The 17,523-nt window shown below is 63.4% G+C and overlaps 2 protein-coding genes across 13 annotated transcripts; both read right to left on the bottom strand.

Annotated features, from left to right (window-relative positions):
• Positions 1-236: 236 nt before the first annotated feature.
• RUSC1 (RUN and SH3 domain containing 1) lies at positions 237-8,399 on the bottom strand. 4 transcript variants are annotated; one of them, XM_025858848.2, is made up of 10 exons: positions 8,269-8,399; positions 6,140-7,589; positions 4,727-4,825; positions 4,485-4,561; positions 4,215-4,389; positions 4,037-4,142; positions 3,837-3,883; positions 2,771-3,320; positions 2,236-2,364; positions 237-956 (listed from the first exon to the last, which is right to left on the bottom strand). In XM_025858848.2, the coding sequence occupies exons 2-10, from the start codon at positions 7,503-7,505 to the stop codon at positions 788-790; spliced, it is 2,718 nt and encodes a 905-aa protein (XP_025714633.1). In that variant the 5' UTR covers positions 7,506-7,589; positions 8,269-8,399; the 3' UTR covers positions 237-787. The 4 variants fall into 4 exon arrangements, with proteins under 4 accessions (XP_025714633.1, XP_073744793.1, XP_025714635.1 ...); XM_073888692.1 differs by having other exon boundaries at positions 6,140-7,690; positions 8,269-8,374; XM_025858850.2 differs by lacking the exon at positions 8,269-8,399 and adding an exon at positions 5,481-5,893 and having other exon boundaries at positions 6,154-8,243.
• Positions 8,400-8,592: 193 nt separating this feature from the next.
• FDPS (farnesyl diphosphate synthase) lies at positions 8,593-17,167 on the bottom strand. Of its 9 annotated transcripts, none has more exons than XM_025858835.2 (11): positions 17,051-17,159; positions 16,045-16,374; positions 15,805-15,967; positions 14,259-14,399; positions 10,922-11,002; positions 10,700-10,822; positions 10,340-10,428; positions 10,179-10,251; positions 9,465-9,542; positions 9,241-9,375; positions 8,593-8,846 (listed from the first exon to the last, which is right to left on the bottom strand). In XM_025858835.2, exons 2-11 carry the CDS (start codon positions 16,221-16,223, stop codon positions 8,646-8,648), a joined length of 1,263 nt encoding a protein of 420 aa, XP_025714620.1. In that variant the 5' UTR covers positions 16,224-16,374; positions 17,051-17,159; the 3' UTR covers positions 8,593-8,645. The 9 variants fall into 9 exon arrangements, with proteins under 9 accessions (XP_025714620.1, XP_025714621.1, XP_073744796.1 ...); XM_025858836.2 differs by having other exon boundaries at positions 16,331-16,374; positions 17,051-17,140; XM_073888695.1 differs by having other exon boundaries at positions 15,770-15,876; positions 16,331-16,374; positions 17,051-17,132.
• Between the last annotated feature and the right edge of the window lie 356 nt (positions 17,168-17,523).

Below are 17,523 nucleotides of genomic sequence, written 5' to 3' on the forward strand. Positions count from 1 at the left end.
GTAACCCCTTCATCCCTCCCAGCACCTCAGAGCACAGGTGCAAGGCCGGGGCCCCCCCACAACCCCCCATTTCCTCAGTCTCCTACCCCATCCGTCTTGCCAAACAAGGCAACCCCGCCTCAGCAGGGAGGTGCTCCTGAGATGCGGCCACCAGGGCGCGGCAAGGACGCAGGGGTAGGAAGGGGGCCTCTCCCCTCCCCACAGCCTCTGTCCTGACACGCAGGGACACACACACATTCTGCTCCCACACTTTATTGGGACAAAGGAGGGGGCGGGCAGACCAACACCACAGACCCACCCACCAGGGGGGTCCGGACTTGAGCACCCGGCACAGCTTGAGTACATAATAAATACAGGCAACGTGGGTGGCGCGCGGGTCGGGGGAGTCCATACGCAGGAAGGACACTCGAGGCCCTTCCAGGCTCGGGACCCGAGGCGCACGCAGCACTGGCACAGTCCACTCACAGAGGAAGGAGGCAGAGGGGCGCGGATTCCGCTGTGCAGATGGGAAGGGAGACGTTTCCTTGCGCAGGTAGGGAAGAGGAGAGAGATGGAGGGAAACTCCTTTTCACATTTCAAAAAAGAGCAGATTTCACCTTACAGATGGCACGAGAGGGAAGAAGGAAAGTTGGTTTCCCATTCGCAGACATGGCCATGGGGAGGGGAAAGAGTCATTTTGTGGCGGGGCAGACGCTTCTGCGGCCATCGGCGTGCACAGGTCCGTGGCCCCGGGGCCGTTCCATTCCCAGGGCGCAGGAGGGAGACACGGACGGGACAGGGGCTCGGCCTAGAGGACCAGAGAGGTGTACCCCACGGGCACCAGCCCCTCCGCGCCATCCCGCCCACAGCGGAGCCAGTCCTCGTCCACGGTGGCGACCACTCGCAGCACCTCCCCGCGCCTGAAGCTGAGCTGGTCGGGTCCCACCGCGGTGTGGTCACAGAGCGCGCGGACGGCCCTGCGGGAGCCAGAGGGACAAGCTGGGATGAGCGAGGTGGGCACCCAGCTGTCCCCAGCGCACCTTCCCCACCGCGTGGGGCCAGTGCTGACAGGGCTCCAGCAGAGGCTCGGGGACTATCCATCGATGTGTGGGTTCCACCGGGGGCCCTGCCGAGCTCCAAAGCTGGCATCGGCCGCTTATCTGACCCCACCCGCGTTCTCTGAGCCTTCAAATCCGACCTACGCAAACTAAGCGACTTATCTGAACCCTCCCAGCCAGGCCTCCTTTGGGCCCCCTCGGGGGCAAACACACCACCTTCCCCCCAAGGGCTGCTGGCAGACCGTGCATCGCCCCCAAAATTCGTTTGCCCCCCACATCCCCACCACTCCGTCCACTCTCCTTTTCATGTCCACTGCTGCCGCCCTCCTCACTCTCTCTGGACCACACCACGGGGTCTGGTCCCCTCTCCCCGCCCCATCCCTCCTGGACTGCCTGCCCCAGGCCCCTTCTCCACCCTGAGATCAGAGATCCTTCTAAAACACAGGCCAGCATTTCATCCCCGGGTGGAAGACCCCCTTCGCGGGCTCCCAGGGCCTCCACCCTGAAGTCCGGTTCCTTAACCGACCCACTGAGGCCTCCAGCATCCCGTCACCACCACCGACATCCTCGCCCCAGACCCGAGCAGGGCACAGTTCCTCACCTGCCACACCCGGGCCTCGCTGCCCCACCCGCACCATCACCGGGCCTTCCCTGAGCCCCCAGACCTGGCCCCAAAGGACTCAGACCTCCCTGCCCAGAGTAGCCGCCACACACAACGGTAACTGCGCATTTGCTCGCTGGAACCTTCTCTGGGCCACAAGCTCCAGGAGGGCACGGGCTCTGGGCATTTGCCCTCCTGTTCCCTCCCGCAGCATCATACTGGGCACGTAGTACTTGAAAAACACCGTCAAAGGAAGGAAAAGTCAAGAAACCTAACTCAGTGGACTGAGAGCAGCCAACTGAAGCCAGACTCCAAAGCAGAAGCGGCCCCCGGTGTCAAACCTGAGCAGGCCGCTCCGGGGGACACCCGCAGACGCGGCCGAACCAGGCAAGCGCTGCCCGGCTCGGCCCGAGGCTTCCTGCTCCCTCAGGGCCCTGACGGAGCGGGGTCACCGCCTCGCACAGGGAACGACACAGGCCCAGACAGAGACGACAGCTTCACGCCAACAACAGGACAAGCACCATCTGACCTCACAGCCCCTGGCCTTTCACGCCACTACCCACCCCTGCCCCCCGTAAACTTGAAATACACCCCCACCTGTGGGTCTGCACCACGCTGGCGACGGAGGCCTCAAGCTCCTCAGGAGGCGAGAGAGGCTCGGGAGGGGCCCCCCGCTTCACCAGAGCCAACACACTCACTGTTGGGGGCAGCCAGCTGGACGGTCTCCTGGAGAGAACACGGGGTCACAGAGGTCACCCGACCTCCAGGGAAGGACCCAAGGACCCAGGACTTTGGAGGCAAGAAGAGGCTGAAGGGCCTGATTCCAAAGAGGTCAGGAGTGGGTCACTGCTGAGCGCCCTTCAAGGTGATTAGGGAGGTGGTGACACCCAACACCAAGAGGGACCTATGGAAGGTCACACCTGGGGACGGGAATCAGCACTGTTTTTCTTTTTGTCAAGGGCCGGATAGGAAATATTCCTGGCTTTGAGGGCCAAGAGGCCGAACGGAGCGAGTCATGCCGGCTCCCGTAGCAAAAGGACAACCAAGGCCGCGGACCTCAGGCCTAAGCGATCCCTGCAAGGCCAAGCAGGGGTGACTGAAGTGCTGAGGAGGGGACCGGCTACCCCAGTACCTGGACTTCCCGGTTCCTCCGTCAGTTTCCGTGAGGCCCCCGGGCACTCCAAACAGCCTCCCCAGCCACACGCCTCGGCCCGGCGCGGTGTCCTCTGCCGGCACGGGCCTCTCCCGTGGGCCTCCAGCCGCCGTCCCAGGACCCCACGACCTCCACCGGGGAAGAGGGAAGCCCTCGGTGCCCCCGGAGGCATAGACCCGGGAGGCCTGGGTCAGCTGCTCCCACCAGCTGCCTGGTGTGGGGGCGCCGGCAGGAGCCGAAGGGCCCGGAGGCGTCTCCCCGGAAGCCCCCCGAAGGCTCTGGGCCAGCCGCCCCCCCCAGTGCAGCACGGCGTGCACCGTCTGCCGCAGGGCGGGGGGCGAGCCCGGGGCTGAAGCAGCGGGGGGCGGGCCCAGGGGCAGGTGGTGGTGGTGCTCAAAGAGCAGGTCCAGGTGGAAGGTGAGCACTGACAGCGGCTGCAGCAGGAGCAACAGCTCCGCGGACAGGGCCGGGCAGCCACCCCGAGCCAAGGACAGGAATCCCGTGGGCAGGTACAGGAGCGACAGCAGGCCTGGGGACGAGCAGGCTGCCATGAGCCGCCCCCGCCCGCGCCCGCCCCCGCCCAGCCTCCGGCTATGCTGGGAGCTGGGGGGACGGAGCCCAGGGCCCCGCACAATGAGGGGTGACACTGAATGACAAGAAGTCGGGGAGCCCCCGGAGCAACATGGTGTGGGGGTGTGCTAGCCTGGAGCCTCACCCAATGAGGCCCCAAGGATGAGCTAGCGCTCCTGAGGGGGCAAGGGGAAAAGGACGCAGGGGGCCCTGGGGCAGGAGAGCCAGGGAGGCGGGGGAGGAGGAAGCAGAGGACAGGCAGGCCCTGGAGGTTCCGGGGAGGATCTGGGTCTTTCCTGCTGTGGGGCAACGGGACGCGCCGAATGTGTACGGCACAGAACAATACAAGTGGACACGGAGATCGAGGTCACTCTGGCTTCCCCGGGCCCAGCAGCACAGACAGCGCCCGCCCTCCCTCCCTCCCTCCCTCCCTCCCTCCTAGCCTGGCAGCCCACCGTGCCCTGCGGCGTCTGACCTGCATCCTCCTGGAGGCTGGAGAACCACAGCTCCAACTGCTTCGTGCTAGAAGAGAAAGGACGGCGCGGGCTCGGGAGGGCGCAGGATGGGGGACGCGCTTCCAGGAGGGACAAGGCCACCAGCACCGGGCTCCTACCGCCCGTGACACCCGTGTGGCCCCCAGGCCGTGGGAGGGGCGCCAGGGGAGCGGCCACTCACTTGAGGAGGCCCAGGATGAAGGCGTGGAAACGGCTGCGACTGCTGCTCAGCGGGGCCAGGCGGCTGACCTGGCCGTACAGGGTCCCCAGCGCGCGGCTGCTGGCGCCTGCGGACACCGCGCTTTGAGCCCGGCCCACGCCCGGCCCAGGCCCGCCCGGCCCCCGCGCCCGCGCCGCACCTGGCTTCACCGACGCCTCCACCACGCTCCAGGGGCTGGTCCTGCGCTGCCCAGTGATGAGATCCTTCCGGAAGGGCTTCAGCCCGTCGGCCACCAGGGCGTGCAAGGCCGGACAGAGGGTGGTCAGCACCAGGTGCCCCACATCTGGGCTCAGCCGGCTATCCCCCAACTGCGCCTGGAGGCGGCACAACGGACACGTCCCAGGCGCCTGCGGCCGCCTCCCCGCCCCCCGTTCGTGCGGCCCCAGGGCCTCCCCACCGGCACCCTCACCTTCTGAACCAAGTTCCGGGCAGCCCCAAAGTGCGAGATGATCTTATCCACCGAGGCGCTCACGGCTATCAGGAGCCCTGCGAGGGGCGGGCACGGAGCGCGCGTCTGTGCGGCGTCCGTGCCCGCGCACACCCCAGGGCCCCGGGGCACCCAGGCTCCTGCAGGCCGGCCCCGGAGCCGAGGGTCCAAACCAGCAGCAGGTGACCTGGTGGAAGCCGGGCTCAGGAGTCCGGGCGCCCTACCTTTCTTCTGCTCCTGCAGCTGGCCAGTCCCGCTCTGGGCTTCTGCCATCCACCGTCGCTGGGCCCCGGGGGCGCCGGCGAACGACCAGGAACTCCGGGCTGGGGTGAAGGAAGAACGCGGAGACGCTTACGAGGGTGACCCGAGGACGCCGGGCTGGCGCACAGGTCGCCCTAGGGCCGGAAGCGAGCAGGAACAGGGCCCGGGGCTGGGTGGGGCGCCCCGCACTCGCCGTCCCCTCCCCCTCCCGGGCCGCGCGGCTACCTCCGCCCCGTCTGCCCCGGGCGGGACGGCACGCGCCCCGCCCGCTGGGCCCGTGGAGGGAGGGCAGCCCGGGGAGCACGTGGGGGGCCGGGACCAATGGACAGACAGACCGACGGGAATGGGAGGAGACACGGAGGGAGAGGCGAGCCTGGGGTCGGGAGGCTGGGAGGCGCGGGCGTGGGCCCAGCCGGATCCGGCGCCCGCTTCTCCCCCACCCTCCCGAGCGAGGCGGGGGCCGGGCCCCCAGCGCCCCCAGCGCCCCCCACGCCCCGGCACCGCGCAGGCCCCGGACCGTGCAATTGCTGGCACCCCCTTAGCCCGCGCCCCCCCACGCCCGGGCCTCGAAGCCCAGGGCCCAGCCCCGCGGCGGGTGGCGGGGCCAGATGCCCCCCGCTGGCGGGCGGGGCCGCGCCGCCTCCCCCGAGGACGCTGGGGGCGGAGGTCCGGCGCGGGGGCGGGGCGACCCCGCGGGCGAGCCCGGGTCCGTCTTACGTAGCCTGGGCGGAGGCGGCGGGCTCCTGGTCCGGCGGGGGGCCTTCGGCGGGCGCGGCGGCGGTGGCAGCGGGGGGACGGGCACCTGGCGGGGCGGGGGGACCGCGGCGGGGAAGGTGCTGCTTCTGGGAAAGAGCGGGGACAGCAGCAGTGCCAGCTCGGGGCTGGCCAGGCAGGGCAGGGCCCCCCGAGCCGGGGGCGAGTGGGCGCCCACCGGGGACAGGCGGACGGGCAGCAGCTGCTTCTGCGGGGGCCTCGGCGCGCCCAGCTGCCGCAGCCCCGCGCGGGGCGGGCTGGCCGGACGCGCCGGGAGCGGGGTCCCCACCGCGCCCGCGCCCTCCAGCAGGGGGCGCGCGGCGGCCGCGGACCGCGGGGCGGGGGGCGCGGGCGGCGGGGGGAGGCCGGCTGCAGCGGGGGCGGGGCGGCGGGGGCGGGGCGGCAGCCAGGCGGGGCGGGCGGAGAAAGAGGGAGCAGAGAGTTAGTGCCGTAGCCCGGCGGCCCCCCCCCAGGGCCCCCTCCCGGAGCGCTCGCTGGCGGCAGGGGGGGCGGGCGGCACAGACGGAGGGGGCGGGGCGGGCAGGGGGCGGGGGTGGGGGGGCGAAGCCGCAGCTCGGCCCCTCCCTGCCCCTCCCCCCCCTCAGTTCCCCGCGGCCGCTTACCCGCACGGCCGTACTGTGCGCCCGACTCCTCGGGCTTCCGGGCGGCGGGGGCCTTCTGGCCGGCCGCGGGGCTGCCCGCCCTGCCCTCCTCGGGTGGCCGCTCGGCGATGGGCTGCAGCCCCGGCCGGTTCTTCCTCCTCCGCGGCGGCACGGGCGGGGGCGGGGGCCGGGGCGGCACCAAGGCCCAGCCGGCCGGAGGGTCCCGCGGCGGCACCGGCGGGGGCGGGGCCCGGCTCCGGGAGCGGAGCTCCTTGAAGGTGGTGACTTCCCGGGGCGGCGCCGGGGAGCCGCCCAGCGAGCCGCTGGGGGGCAGCTCGCTGTCGGGCGAGAAGACGATGAGCCAGTCGCTGCGGTCTTTCTTGACCTGCGGCACCAGGGGCAGCCCCGGGCCCCGCTTGCGCTTCTGGGCCAGCTCGTGGAAGGACGTGATTGTCCGGTGGGACGCCGGCTCCTCGCTGACGTCACTCCGCCACCCCGCATCAGTTTTCCCCGCATCTGTTTTCGAGCTGCAATCAGTTATTCCTGTGCTACTTTTCCAACTGGAGTCGAGTTTTCCAGGTTCCGTTTTCCAGCTAGAGTTAGTATTCCCACTGATTGTGCAGCCGGAGTTATTGTTCTCCCTGGTTTTCCAGCCCGCGTCAGTTGTCTCCCTGTCGATTTTCCAAATGGGGTTGATTTTCCAACTGGGCTCGGTTTTCCCAGCGTCGGCTTTCCCATCATCCGCCTCTGGGAGCTCGGAGGCAGGGAGGTCCTGCTCCCCACCGTTGTCCTCTTCCTCTAGCCCTGGGGAAACGGGGTCCTGGCAGGTGGTCAGGGCGTTGCAGTTGGAGTCCAGACCAGGGCCCGGTGGGGGGGATGCTCCGGAGCAGGAATCGGGCGAGCAACAGAAGCTGTCCGGAGAGCAGGCGCCAGGGCCTGCGGAAGCCAGTGGGGATCCCTGCTCCAGGGGGATGATGCTGGGCTGAGGGTGGACATCCTCGTCGCCAGGGAGGCCCCGCGAGTACACCGAGATGGGGGACTCGTCGGGACTAAGATCGGAGCAGGAGCTGAGAGAAGAGGAGCAGCCCGGGTCCGAGGGAGAGGCGGCCCCCTCTTCCTCCTGTGCTAGGTCCTGCCGGTTTTCTAAGCCTGGCCCGTGCTCCTGGCAGCATCGGCAGGGCAGAGCTGGGCTGTTGGAATTGGCGTCCACCAGGGCCCCGCTGCAGGGCCCCCGGCTCTCCTTGCCCCCGGTGTCCCCGGGGGGAGGGGATGTGCTCAAGGGCCCCTCCCGGAGCTCAGGGCGGCGGGACAGGTGCAGGCCCAGGGAGACATGCTGGAGGTGGATGTGGTTGAGGTTGCAGAGTAAAGCCCTCTGAGGGGACAGCATTGTGCAGGCGGCGACGGGGCGGCCTCGAGAATCAGGAGGATCGGGCCTCTCACACCCGCCTACCTGGCAACCGCAGCTACAGACCTGGAAGACAGGGAGCGTGATCCCCAGCCAGAGAGGACGTGGGCCTCCAGAAGGACACCGAGGTGACGGACAGCTGCAGCACGCATGAAAGGCGCCGGCCGCTTTGGACAATATTTGAATGAGACGCAAATGTCCATCGACTGATCCTTAATTTCCACTGCAGTGTTTGCAGGTGGAGCCGAAGGAAGCCCCCCGGGACTGGGGCGGGGAGGGTCAGAGAATGCGGCTGCGCTCTGGATCTCCGTGGAGGTGCGGGGGCTTGAAAAAGGATGGGGCCTAGAATGGAGCCCCGGATCCTTTCTGCTGCAGTCTGGCCCTGCACCGCCCCCCCTCCCCACTTCCCCTGCCTGCCCTTCGCTCCCAGAGGAAGGGGCCGAGGGAGGCCCCGCCCAGATGCTCCGAAACGGGGTGGTGGGGGGAGGCGCGTCTGGCTGGCTAATGCAGGAGAGGGGTGGGCGTGGGGGCAAAGACGAGCATCCGTCAGCGAGTCAGGTCCGCGGAGCAGGTGGGCCAGCCGACCCCTGCCCGGACCCCGCGCTTGCCCGTTCTCTCCGCGCTTGTCTCCGTCACCCAGGCGCCACCCCACTTCTCCTCTATGCAATTGTACTGTTCCCCTCTCCCGCCCCCCCCTGGCGGGCCCCGAAAAACCTATCCACACCCATGGCCGAGCCCCCCTCACCAGGGTCCTCCTGCAAGCGCCGCAGCTGGGTTCGTCCACGACTCCCAAGGTCCCCGCCGGACCGCACCGACTGGCAGGGGGGGCGCTAGGACAACCCGCCGGCGCTGCGCAGCCGCGCCCCTTCACGCAGGGGCGGGGCCCAGGCCCAGCCCCCACCGCTTGACGTCGTGCGCGTGTCACCACCTAGGCCGGCGCGCAGCTTTCGGTGCCGAGCGGTCCTGAAGGCAAGCCCCAGGCCCCGGCGTCCGCGCGGCCACCCCCAACCCTGCCCGTTGCGGACGGCGCTGCGCCCCTGGCTGGCACAAGCAGGCACAGAACCACACGAAGCTTCGACAGTTTATTGAGAGGTCCCCCTCCCCGCCCGCGCAGTCTCTAGGTCACTTTTTCCTCTTGTAGATCTTGTGTGCCAGCGCCAGGAAGACGGCGGGGGGCAGGGGCGAGGCGTACTGCTCGATGAGACCCATAAGGTGGCCATAGCTGTCTTCCTCATACTGCGTGAACACGGCGGGCAGGTTCAGCTCCTCGTACAGCGCCTTCACCCGGGCCACCTTCTCCGCCTCCTTCTGCCCGTAATTCTCCTGGAAGGGGTGGGGGGCGGGGAAATCGGCTTAGCCCTCCCCAGCACGCCTCGCGTCCATACATTCCAGCCTCCAGTGTCAAGGGTCCTGGAGTGCCCGCGATCTTGAACTCCCCTCTCCCCGCCGCACACGCTCTGATACTGGCGCAGGCCTCAGTTTCCTCTGCCTGCCTCCACCACCGCCCGGGGCTGGCTCTCCGTGGGAAGCCGTAGTGCGCATCGGAGCATGTCGGGCAGCTTTCCTGGCCTCCACCCACTAGAGATCCCGGTGGCACGGGACAATGTCTGCCGATGCTGCCAAATGTCCCCTGGGGTGCAGAGTCACCCCCACCCCGCCTAAGGCCCTTGCTCTGGCCCTTTCCTGGGAGCTCCGCGATCCGCGGCCTCCCGGGCACCTGGAGGAGCTGACGCTGTTCCGGAGAGGCGCGCCGCAGACACTGAACCACCAGCCAGCTGCACTTGTTGTCCTGGATGTCTGTGCCGATCTTGCCTGTCACACCGGGGTCCCCAAAGAGGTCGAGGTAATCGTCCTGGGAAGGGGGCAGAGGAGGGCAAATGAAGAGACCCCACAGCAGGGCCCTAGGGCAGTTGTGGCCGCTCCCTGCCCGTGCCTTCCTACCTGAATCTGGAAGAACTCCCCCATCTCCAGCAGGATCTTCTTGGCATTGGCATGCTCTCTCTCCCCATCGATGCCCGCCTACAGTGAAAAGGGGATCTGTAAGCCAAACACCAGGGGCGCCTTCACTTTCCTGGCCGCATCTCCCAAGGCGCCCTGGCAGAGCCCCCAAATCCTCTCCCCTCTCCGTTCAGACATCCCTGGCTTTCGGGCTTCCGGACGTCTCGGTGGTCCGACCTCCAGCCCACCTCCTCCACCGAGGCCCTCGGGTGTGAGCCAGCAGGGACGAAGTCAGCTCTGGAGGCCAGCCCGCGCCCGGCCCGACTCACTCTTCCGGTGCCTTCTGCCTCCTCCAGCTTCTTCCCGGATCAAAGGGGGATTTGGAGAAGCGCGGTCAGGGTGGGCGGGGAATCCCACCGCCTGCCTTTGGACCCGGTCTTCTTCCTCTCAGCGTGAACTTGCTCCCCACCCCCATCCAGACCCGGGTGGAGGACGGGCTGACCACTTGCATATCCCTTGCCTCCATTCATCTTCCTAAAAATCCTGAGGAGGGAACTTCACCATCGTACGGCTGAGAAGACACCCTCAGACCTTAAGTAACTTGCCCAGGGTCACAGGCCACATAGTGGGGGCAGCAGACTGTCCAAAGTTGTCCGCTTTGTACCCTCTGTCCAAAAGCCCCATCGGTGGGCGGCAAGGGGCAGGAGACTCACTCACCATGTACATGGCAGCCGCCACAGGAAGATAGAATGAGTAGAAAGCGGTCTTGTACTTGACAATAGATTTGTACCTGAGCAGGGGGAGAAGGTAAGGTCCTCAGAAGGGCAGTGCCCAGCAGAGCCCGCCCTCAGTGGCCAGACAGTTCCCTGGTCCCTCACCTCTTTTCAGTGAACCTGCCAAGATCCACATTGCCCTGTGGGGCTGTGATGAGGTCCAGGGTCTGTCCGATCTCGGTCTGATAGGAACTCTGAGGAGGAAGATGGCCCATCAGCTGGGCTTTCTCTGGGGCCAGGAAACCCTGGAATCCAGGGCCCCACAGCCCACAGCACGGGCAGAGAGAAAGGCAGTGAGAGGTGAGGGGCCCGCACGCACACAGACACAGTGCTTTCTCAGCCCTCCTTCCCGTCTCGAGGACACGGGGAAGCCCTCTCTGCCGCCGCCCTGCCCAGCACCTTGGCCCACTCTGCCCCTTCCAGGCAAACCTCGCTACCCCCCGGGGCCGACGGCCCTCGGCACACCTGCAGGAAAAGCTCAATCAGGCTCAGGTAATAGGGCTGCTCCCGACAGCAGAGCTTCAGCAGGCGGTAGACGCAGGCTTCCAGAAGCAAAGCGTCATTGACGGCATCCAAACCTACGCCTGGCTGGCAGGGGTGAGGAGAAAAACAAGCCCTCGGTATGCTCTGTGCACCAGCTCCCTGAGGCCTGTCCCATGCCCACCGCTACCTTCCCGCCCACTGTACCTTCTGATACCAGCAGATCTGCCCCCGTCGGGTGAGGGACGAGTCCATGATGTCGTCGGACACCAGGAAGAAAGCTTGCAGCTAGGAGAAGGCACAGTGGAATCAGACCCTCGGGACTCCTTGCTAGCGCCCCTTCAACCAGCAAGAGCTGCTACTGTTGCTCATCACCGAGCTAGGAAGGAAGCCAGGCCAGCGAGAGCGAGGGCTTCTGTTCTGTGCTGTGGGACTTTGGGGAATTATGTGACCTCGCCGGCTCAGGCTTCCCAACGATAACATGAAAGACTCCGGCAGATCTCAGATGTCTATCTCCTCACAAGCAGCCCTAGACAGTCCTGGTGTCAGGGAGGCGATGAAGCATTGCGTCCGCTACTCTTCTTCTGCCAAGAACCTCGGTGAATACTTAAGACTTCTTCCTGCAGTGTGACTTTCCGGGACTTCTGCAATCAAAGGAGGCTGTCCCTGTGTCGCCCTGAGGCGCTCCGCTTACACACGCCAGTGCCCAGGACAGAGCCCCACCTCGGAGCTCATCTGGAGATGCAAGGCAATAGGACAGAAATGCAGTCCAACTCGGTCACTCTCCCCCACGGGTCTTAAACACGTAACCACACCAGCGTCAGCCATGGGCCTCTCTTCCAGGTGCTGGCCTACCTCAGAGTCCCAGAATGTGCTGGTTTTCCCAGCAGGCTGCCAGGACGTTTGCCCCCCTGGCATTCCCAGAGCCAAGCACAGCACTAGCCCCAGAGCGAGTGTGTCCTAAATGCCTGTTTAATGAATGCAAGACACTGTCACATACCCCATGAGACTTCCTGCATTCAGGCTACACCTTCCGAGCCTTTAAAGACAGCTTTTCAGGGTGTAGTTTTAAACCTTCACTCCATCCTGATCTCTGTGTGTAGGCTAGAGGGTGTGCCTTGCTTGGAGCACCCGACACTGCCCATCGGCTCTGGCGTGCAGAGTGTGGAAGGGGCTGCGGTGGTCACTGCTCTTGTTCCAAGGGAATCCTTGGGGAAGGAGGTACCCATCTGCATCTTTACCTCTGACCACACAATGGGGCAGGGTCTGGGCTTTCCACACCGGAGGCATGTGTTTTATTATTAGAGTGTTCACTTGGTTCCACTAAGCCACTGGTCCACTGTCTCTCCCACCTGGTTTCAACCAGCACCACTCAACCAAGACAGTCTCCGAAGAGCTTCGTTCCTGGTATCCCTCAACCTCCTCTGCCCCACAGCAGTGGTTCTTAACCCAAACGCACTTTCTATTTATTAGGGGAACTTAAAAAAAAAAAAAAAAAAAATACCAGTGTCAGAGTCTCACCCCAGATCCATTAAATGAGAAATCTATCCACAGTATTAGTCAATTATGGTAGAGGGACTATTCTAAAGATTAAAGATTGAAGAAGAACCACAAATACGGTACATTACTCTTGATTGGATCCTAGATGTTTAAAAACAAAACAAGGGCGCCTGGGTGGCTCAGATGGTTAAGCGTCTGCCTTCGGCTCAGGTCATGATTCCAGGGTCCTGGGATCGAGCCCCACATCGGGCTCCTGCTCGGCGGGGAGCCTGCTTCTCCCTCTCCCTCTGCCTGCCACTCCCCCACTGCTTGTGCTCGCTCTCTCTGTGTCAAATAAATAAGATCTTTAAAAAACAAAACAAAACAAAGCCAACTTAGAACAGACATTTTGGGGAGAATTAGGAATATTTAAATCGGGAATATACACTAGGTAATATTACTGTTGCTATGGTCTGAATGTGTCCCCCCAAATGCTGAAATCCTAACCATTAAAGACGATGGTGTGAGGAGGTGGGGCCTCCAGGGCCCTCCTGATGGAGGCTGTGGAGCTGCCTGGCCCCTTGCACCACCAGGGGCTGTGTGGGAAGGTGCTGCTGAGCCAGAAGAGCCCCGCCCCCTCACCCCCAGCCATGCTGGGACCTCAGTCTTCGACTTCCAGCTTCCAGAAGTCCACGAAATAAATTTCTGTTCTTTATAAGCTACCCGGTGTGTGCTATTTTGTTGCAGCAGCCCACGTGAACTCAGACAGCCATGACAATGGCATTGTGCTTGTGCCGGCAAATGCCCTTGTTCTTCGGAGGTAAACGCTGAAACAGACAGTGGGAGCTGAAGGACGGGAGGCAGAAGGAAGACGAAAGCAGACACCGTAACCAAAGTCACCGAGTGACAACAACGGTGCACAGCTCAAAAGGCATCTTGGGGAAATGACAGCATTGCAGCCACGTTTAAACATCCCTGAGCACTCCCTGGTGAACCCACGGGGCAGCTGGAAGTCAGGACACGTCATTCGACCAGGCGCCCCGCCCTGGCCCCATAGCTCTGATCCTCTGCCCTGCCCGGGTCCTCCCGGCCTCCCTGCCTTGCCTGGCGTCTGTGCATACGGGCTCCTTGGGCCCCCAGGGCCCTGTCCCCGAGTGATGCCACGGTCCCTTTACCTCCTTGGAGGCAAATCCCTCTTCCCCAGCCCCGTCTCACTTACAAGCTCCAGACTGGAATTTCCAACACCCACAGGCCACACACCTCCACCTGCACTGCCCGGGCTGAGAAGGCAGCGTGGCTGACCCGGGGCATGTCACACCCTTCCTTGAGGCAGCTGCCCCTTTCCACAGGCCAGGTCCTGAGTGCCCTCCCTTCTGAGCTCCCTGCCACCGACCTCGGGGCCTGGCTCCCCTCCTGGAATCCAGGCTCCTTGTCACTAGTGAAGCTTTTAGGCTAGGCCAGGAAACCATACCCCTTTCAGGGGAGAATGAGCTGGGTACGGGAGACAAGGACACATGGGGACTGGAGCAAAGCAGAGAGACAGAGCCACACAGGAGCGCCCGTGCCCCGTCTTGCGGAAGGGGCTATGATTCAACATCAGCCAGTTGGTGCTGCGTGGGACCCTGGGCACAGATCTAGCAATTTCCCAAGTGATGCTAGAAACCTGGGTTTTTATGTGACATCTCTTCTTTCTTAAATTTAGGGCACTTCATTTTCAAAAACTATCGGTGGCCTGCAAGTCTTCAATCTCTGCTTTAGAACAATCCTCTAGAAGAACTCTGTCACTCTTGATAGTTGCCCTCTGCTCAGAGGAAAGAGCTGACTCCTTTATGCCCAGTCCCAAGGCCCTGGCCCACAGCTTAGTTTATAGACTAAATACATACCTACTGGCAAAGAGGTTCCCCACATTTGTTAACCCTTAGAGCAAACCACTGTCTAAACTTGACCTACTAATGCAGAGAAACACGGGAGAAAATCGTTTAAAGCTCATCCCTCCCCTTCCCCCCAGGACACCCCCACCCTCGTAAAACCTCTGCTTCTCCTGCCTTTCCCCCGACCCTCTTACCAGTTCCACACACCAGCCCACAGTCAGGGCCCGCCGGAGACTATCGGCATCCTGCTTCTTTGGCTCTACCAGCTCCTGAAATGCTATCAGCACAGTCAAACCCCGCTGGTACTTGCCTCCAACCGCATTGTACTCCAAGACCTGGGGGCAAGGGAAGACGGACAAGGCACCAGGTTCCGCAGAGAGCCTGCTCTAAGATTTCTCCCTGCCCCCTCGCGCTTCCAACCCGCACTGGACTTTAACCTCCTCAGGCCCCCCTCCTCCTCCCGGAACCTCTGGAACTGACTCTTGGCTTCTTCCCCCAAATCCTGGAGCACCACTGGAGGAGCCCCCCCATCCCCAGGCTCTCTCTGCGTGGTCTTCCTCAGTACATTTTTTTCTTTTAAGTAGGCTCCATGCCCAACTTGGGGCTTGAACTCATGACCCTGAGATCGAGAGTGGCACACTCTACTGACTGAGCCGGCCAGGCGCCTCAATCCTCAGTAAATCTAAAGGCTCCACACTGCACATTAAAATCTGCTCCCAAGCCCAGAAGAGGCTTGAACCCAGGGAAAACTTTGTACCTGCCATGGGAATGGCTGGCACGTTCAGGTCTCTCCCTCCCAGGTCCCAGCCTCATCCCCACCTCCCCCAGACTTCCCAGCCACCTCCTCCTACCCCAGTGCCAACCACCTGCAAATGAAGAGCCTCTCTCACTGCATGAAAGACAAGGTCCCCAAAGTTGGCCAGAAGAGAGCTCAGGAGGGGACCCAGTGGTATCTCTTCCTGCTGGGAGCTCTCCTTTGCCTTCAGCTGCCCTGCTGTCCACCAGCTCAAATGCACTGGGAAAACCTCCTTTTTAATCTCCACCCCGTATAGGCAAACCTTTTCCTTGGTTCTCCTCAGACAAACGAGACAATATTTATAAGAAGAATTACTAGATACCCCAAAATAATTTAAAAAATTAGGCAACTCAAATATCCCAGCCAAATTTCCTGCCCTGGAGCAGAGGTTTCTTTTCTTTTTCTTTCTTTCTTCCTTCATTTTAGCGGGGGAGGGGCAGAGGGAGAGGGAGACAAAGTCTTAAGCAGAGTCCATCACGGGGCTTGATCTCATGACCCATGAGTTCACGACCTGAGCCGAAACCAAGAGTCGGAAGCTTAACTGACTGATCCACCCAGGTGCCTCTGGAGGAGAGTTTCTGGTGATGCCCAGCCTCCCCTGAAGCTCCTCAGGCTGCTTCCTCCCAGCTCCCTAAGTAGCACTTAAGGACTTCTGGAGACCTAATCCCGTTTCTCAACAAAGACTTAGCAGGTTTTAGGCCTTCACCCCCAGAGGCACAGAAAGCAGTCCATGTGGCTCACCTGAACCACGAGGCAGGACTGATGGGCTGAGTAATTATCCCTGCTCAGGCCCTGCTCCCTCCAGAGGAGACCCAGCATCACTCAGGTAAAAGCCTGCCCCTCCTCCCACCCCACTGTCAAAGGTCCCCCAAAAGCCACAGCTGGATCCCACACATATAGAGAATGAACCTCAGATTCAGTCTCTGAAGTCACCAATCCTTCACCTCCTTAAGCCGGGCAATGGCGTCTCCCGTCTCAGGGTGGCCCACGCCATCCTCGGTCAGCACCTTGACAATCTGGGAGAAATGCTGGATGAAATCCTGCTTTGCTTGGGCATAAGGGTCCAATTTCTGGTCTCCATTCATTTTGAGGGAGGAGTAAAGTGCTCTGAGGAGAGGAAAGCCAAGTCAGAAACCTGAGCAGCTGCTCCCCTCCCCAAGGCCCCTCACCCCCACCACACTCACCGAGGCTCCTCTGTCCACGCTTGGCACCAGCAGCGGGCACTGTGCCAGGCCCCCAGGACTGGGCACCCGTGCACCAGGGAGGGCCGCCGTAGGGGACCCAACCACCTCTCCCGGGGCGCCCAGCAGGGGGCTGGCAGCAAGAAGACCCCCACAGATCTCAGCCAGCGGGACAGGGGCATCGTGGGAGTGGCATAGGGAGGGGGGCACCGAGCACTCCCTGCAGGGGCAAGCACCTAAGGCAGATGCACGGTGGCGGCTCCCCAGATCACCCCCACCACCCTTTTACCTCTGGGCCCAGAATGCACGGGTCTCTTCTGAGCTGAGCTGAGCCTAAGGGCATTTCCAGAAAGAAGTAAATGCAAAGAACAAAAAGTATGCCTGGCTGACCGAAAGTCGACGGGTCGCACTTAACACAGCGCGCACTTAAAATAACTCAATGCCACCTAACTTTATCCCTTCTACCGTCAACTCCTGCAGGGAGCCTCTGGAATCACTACTCCCTTGGCTTCTTCCCCCCAAGTCCTGGAGCACAGCTGGGAAAGTCCAGACTAAAGTACCTGAGGACTAAGGCCTGGGAGGACCCTTAAAGCGCCCTATTTTACGGAGGGCCAACTGAGGCTCCAGGAGGTAGGAAGACACGTGGGCAGTGCCGGCGCCAAATCTAGAACCCAGGTCTCCCCTGGTAGGCGGGGAAAGTGCTGTGCAGCCTCGGGGATACCCCAAGAGAAGAAGTGCGCCGGAACCCGGGGCACCACGGACACGAGGTCCCAGGCTCGGGGACTGGGTGTCCCGAGCCTCACAGGCAGCGCTGGGACCGCACCGCCAGCCTCGGAGCAACACGGGGCGGCCGGGGAGGCTGCAGGCTCACACAGCCGGAAGACCAGCCGGTCGGGCACACCGGCCCCCAATGCGGGGCGGGGGGGGCTCCCGTGCTCCGCAGTACTACCACGGAAGTGAGGCTGAGGCTCCTGTCGCGGCCCCAGTCCCAGCCGGAGACCTCTCTCACCTGCTCCTGGACGCCGACTCTCGGTCCAGTCTTAGCAGAGAACTCCTGAAGGCCGCTCCGCTCGGCGCGCGGCCCTCTGGGTCCGGTAGTTCCCGAGCTCCCTTCCCTCCAGACAGAAAGGCCTCATCGGACTACAATTCCCGGCGTGCCGCGGGAGGGACAGGACGACGCGATCTAGCGCGAGCCGGCTGGGCGGGGATGAGCCGCGCTGATTGGCTGCCTCCCCTCGTGTGAGCATGGGGCCCTGTGCCGGACAACCAATGGAAGGGCCGCGCCCAGGACCGGAGGAGCAGACTAGGCTCCCGGTGGAGGTGGGAGGAAGGTCTCCCGCTCTGGCTCCCAGCCGCCACCTTTACCACACACGTTGATTATCTGTATCGCCCTGGGCAGTTGGTTGGCGTATAAAATTCCAGCAGGACCGGCTTTGCCATTTATGGGTTCTCAAACGTAGTTAGACATTTAATTTCCCTGAC

The sequence above is a fragment of the Callorhinus ursinus genome, unplaced genomic scaffold (assembly GCF_003265705.2).
Source record: "Callorhinus ursinus isolate GAN/ISIS: 27379988/994484 unplaced genomic scaffold, GSC_fseal_2.0 scaffold92, whole genome shotgun sequence".
NCBI lineage: Eukaryota > Metazoa > Chordata > Mammalia > Carnivora > Otariidae > Callorhinus > Callorhinus ursinus.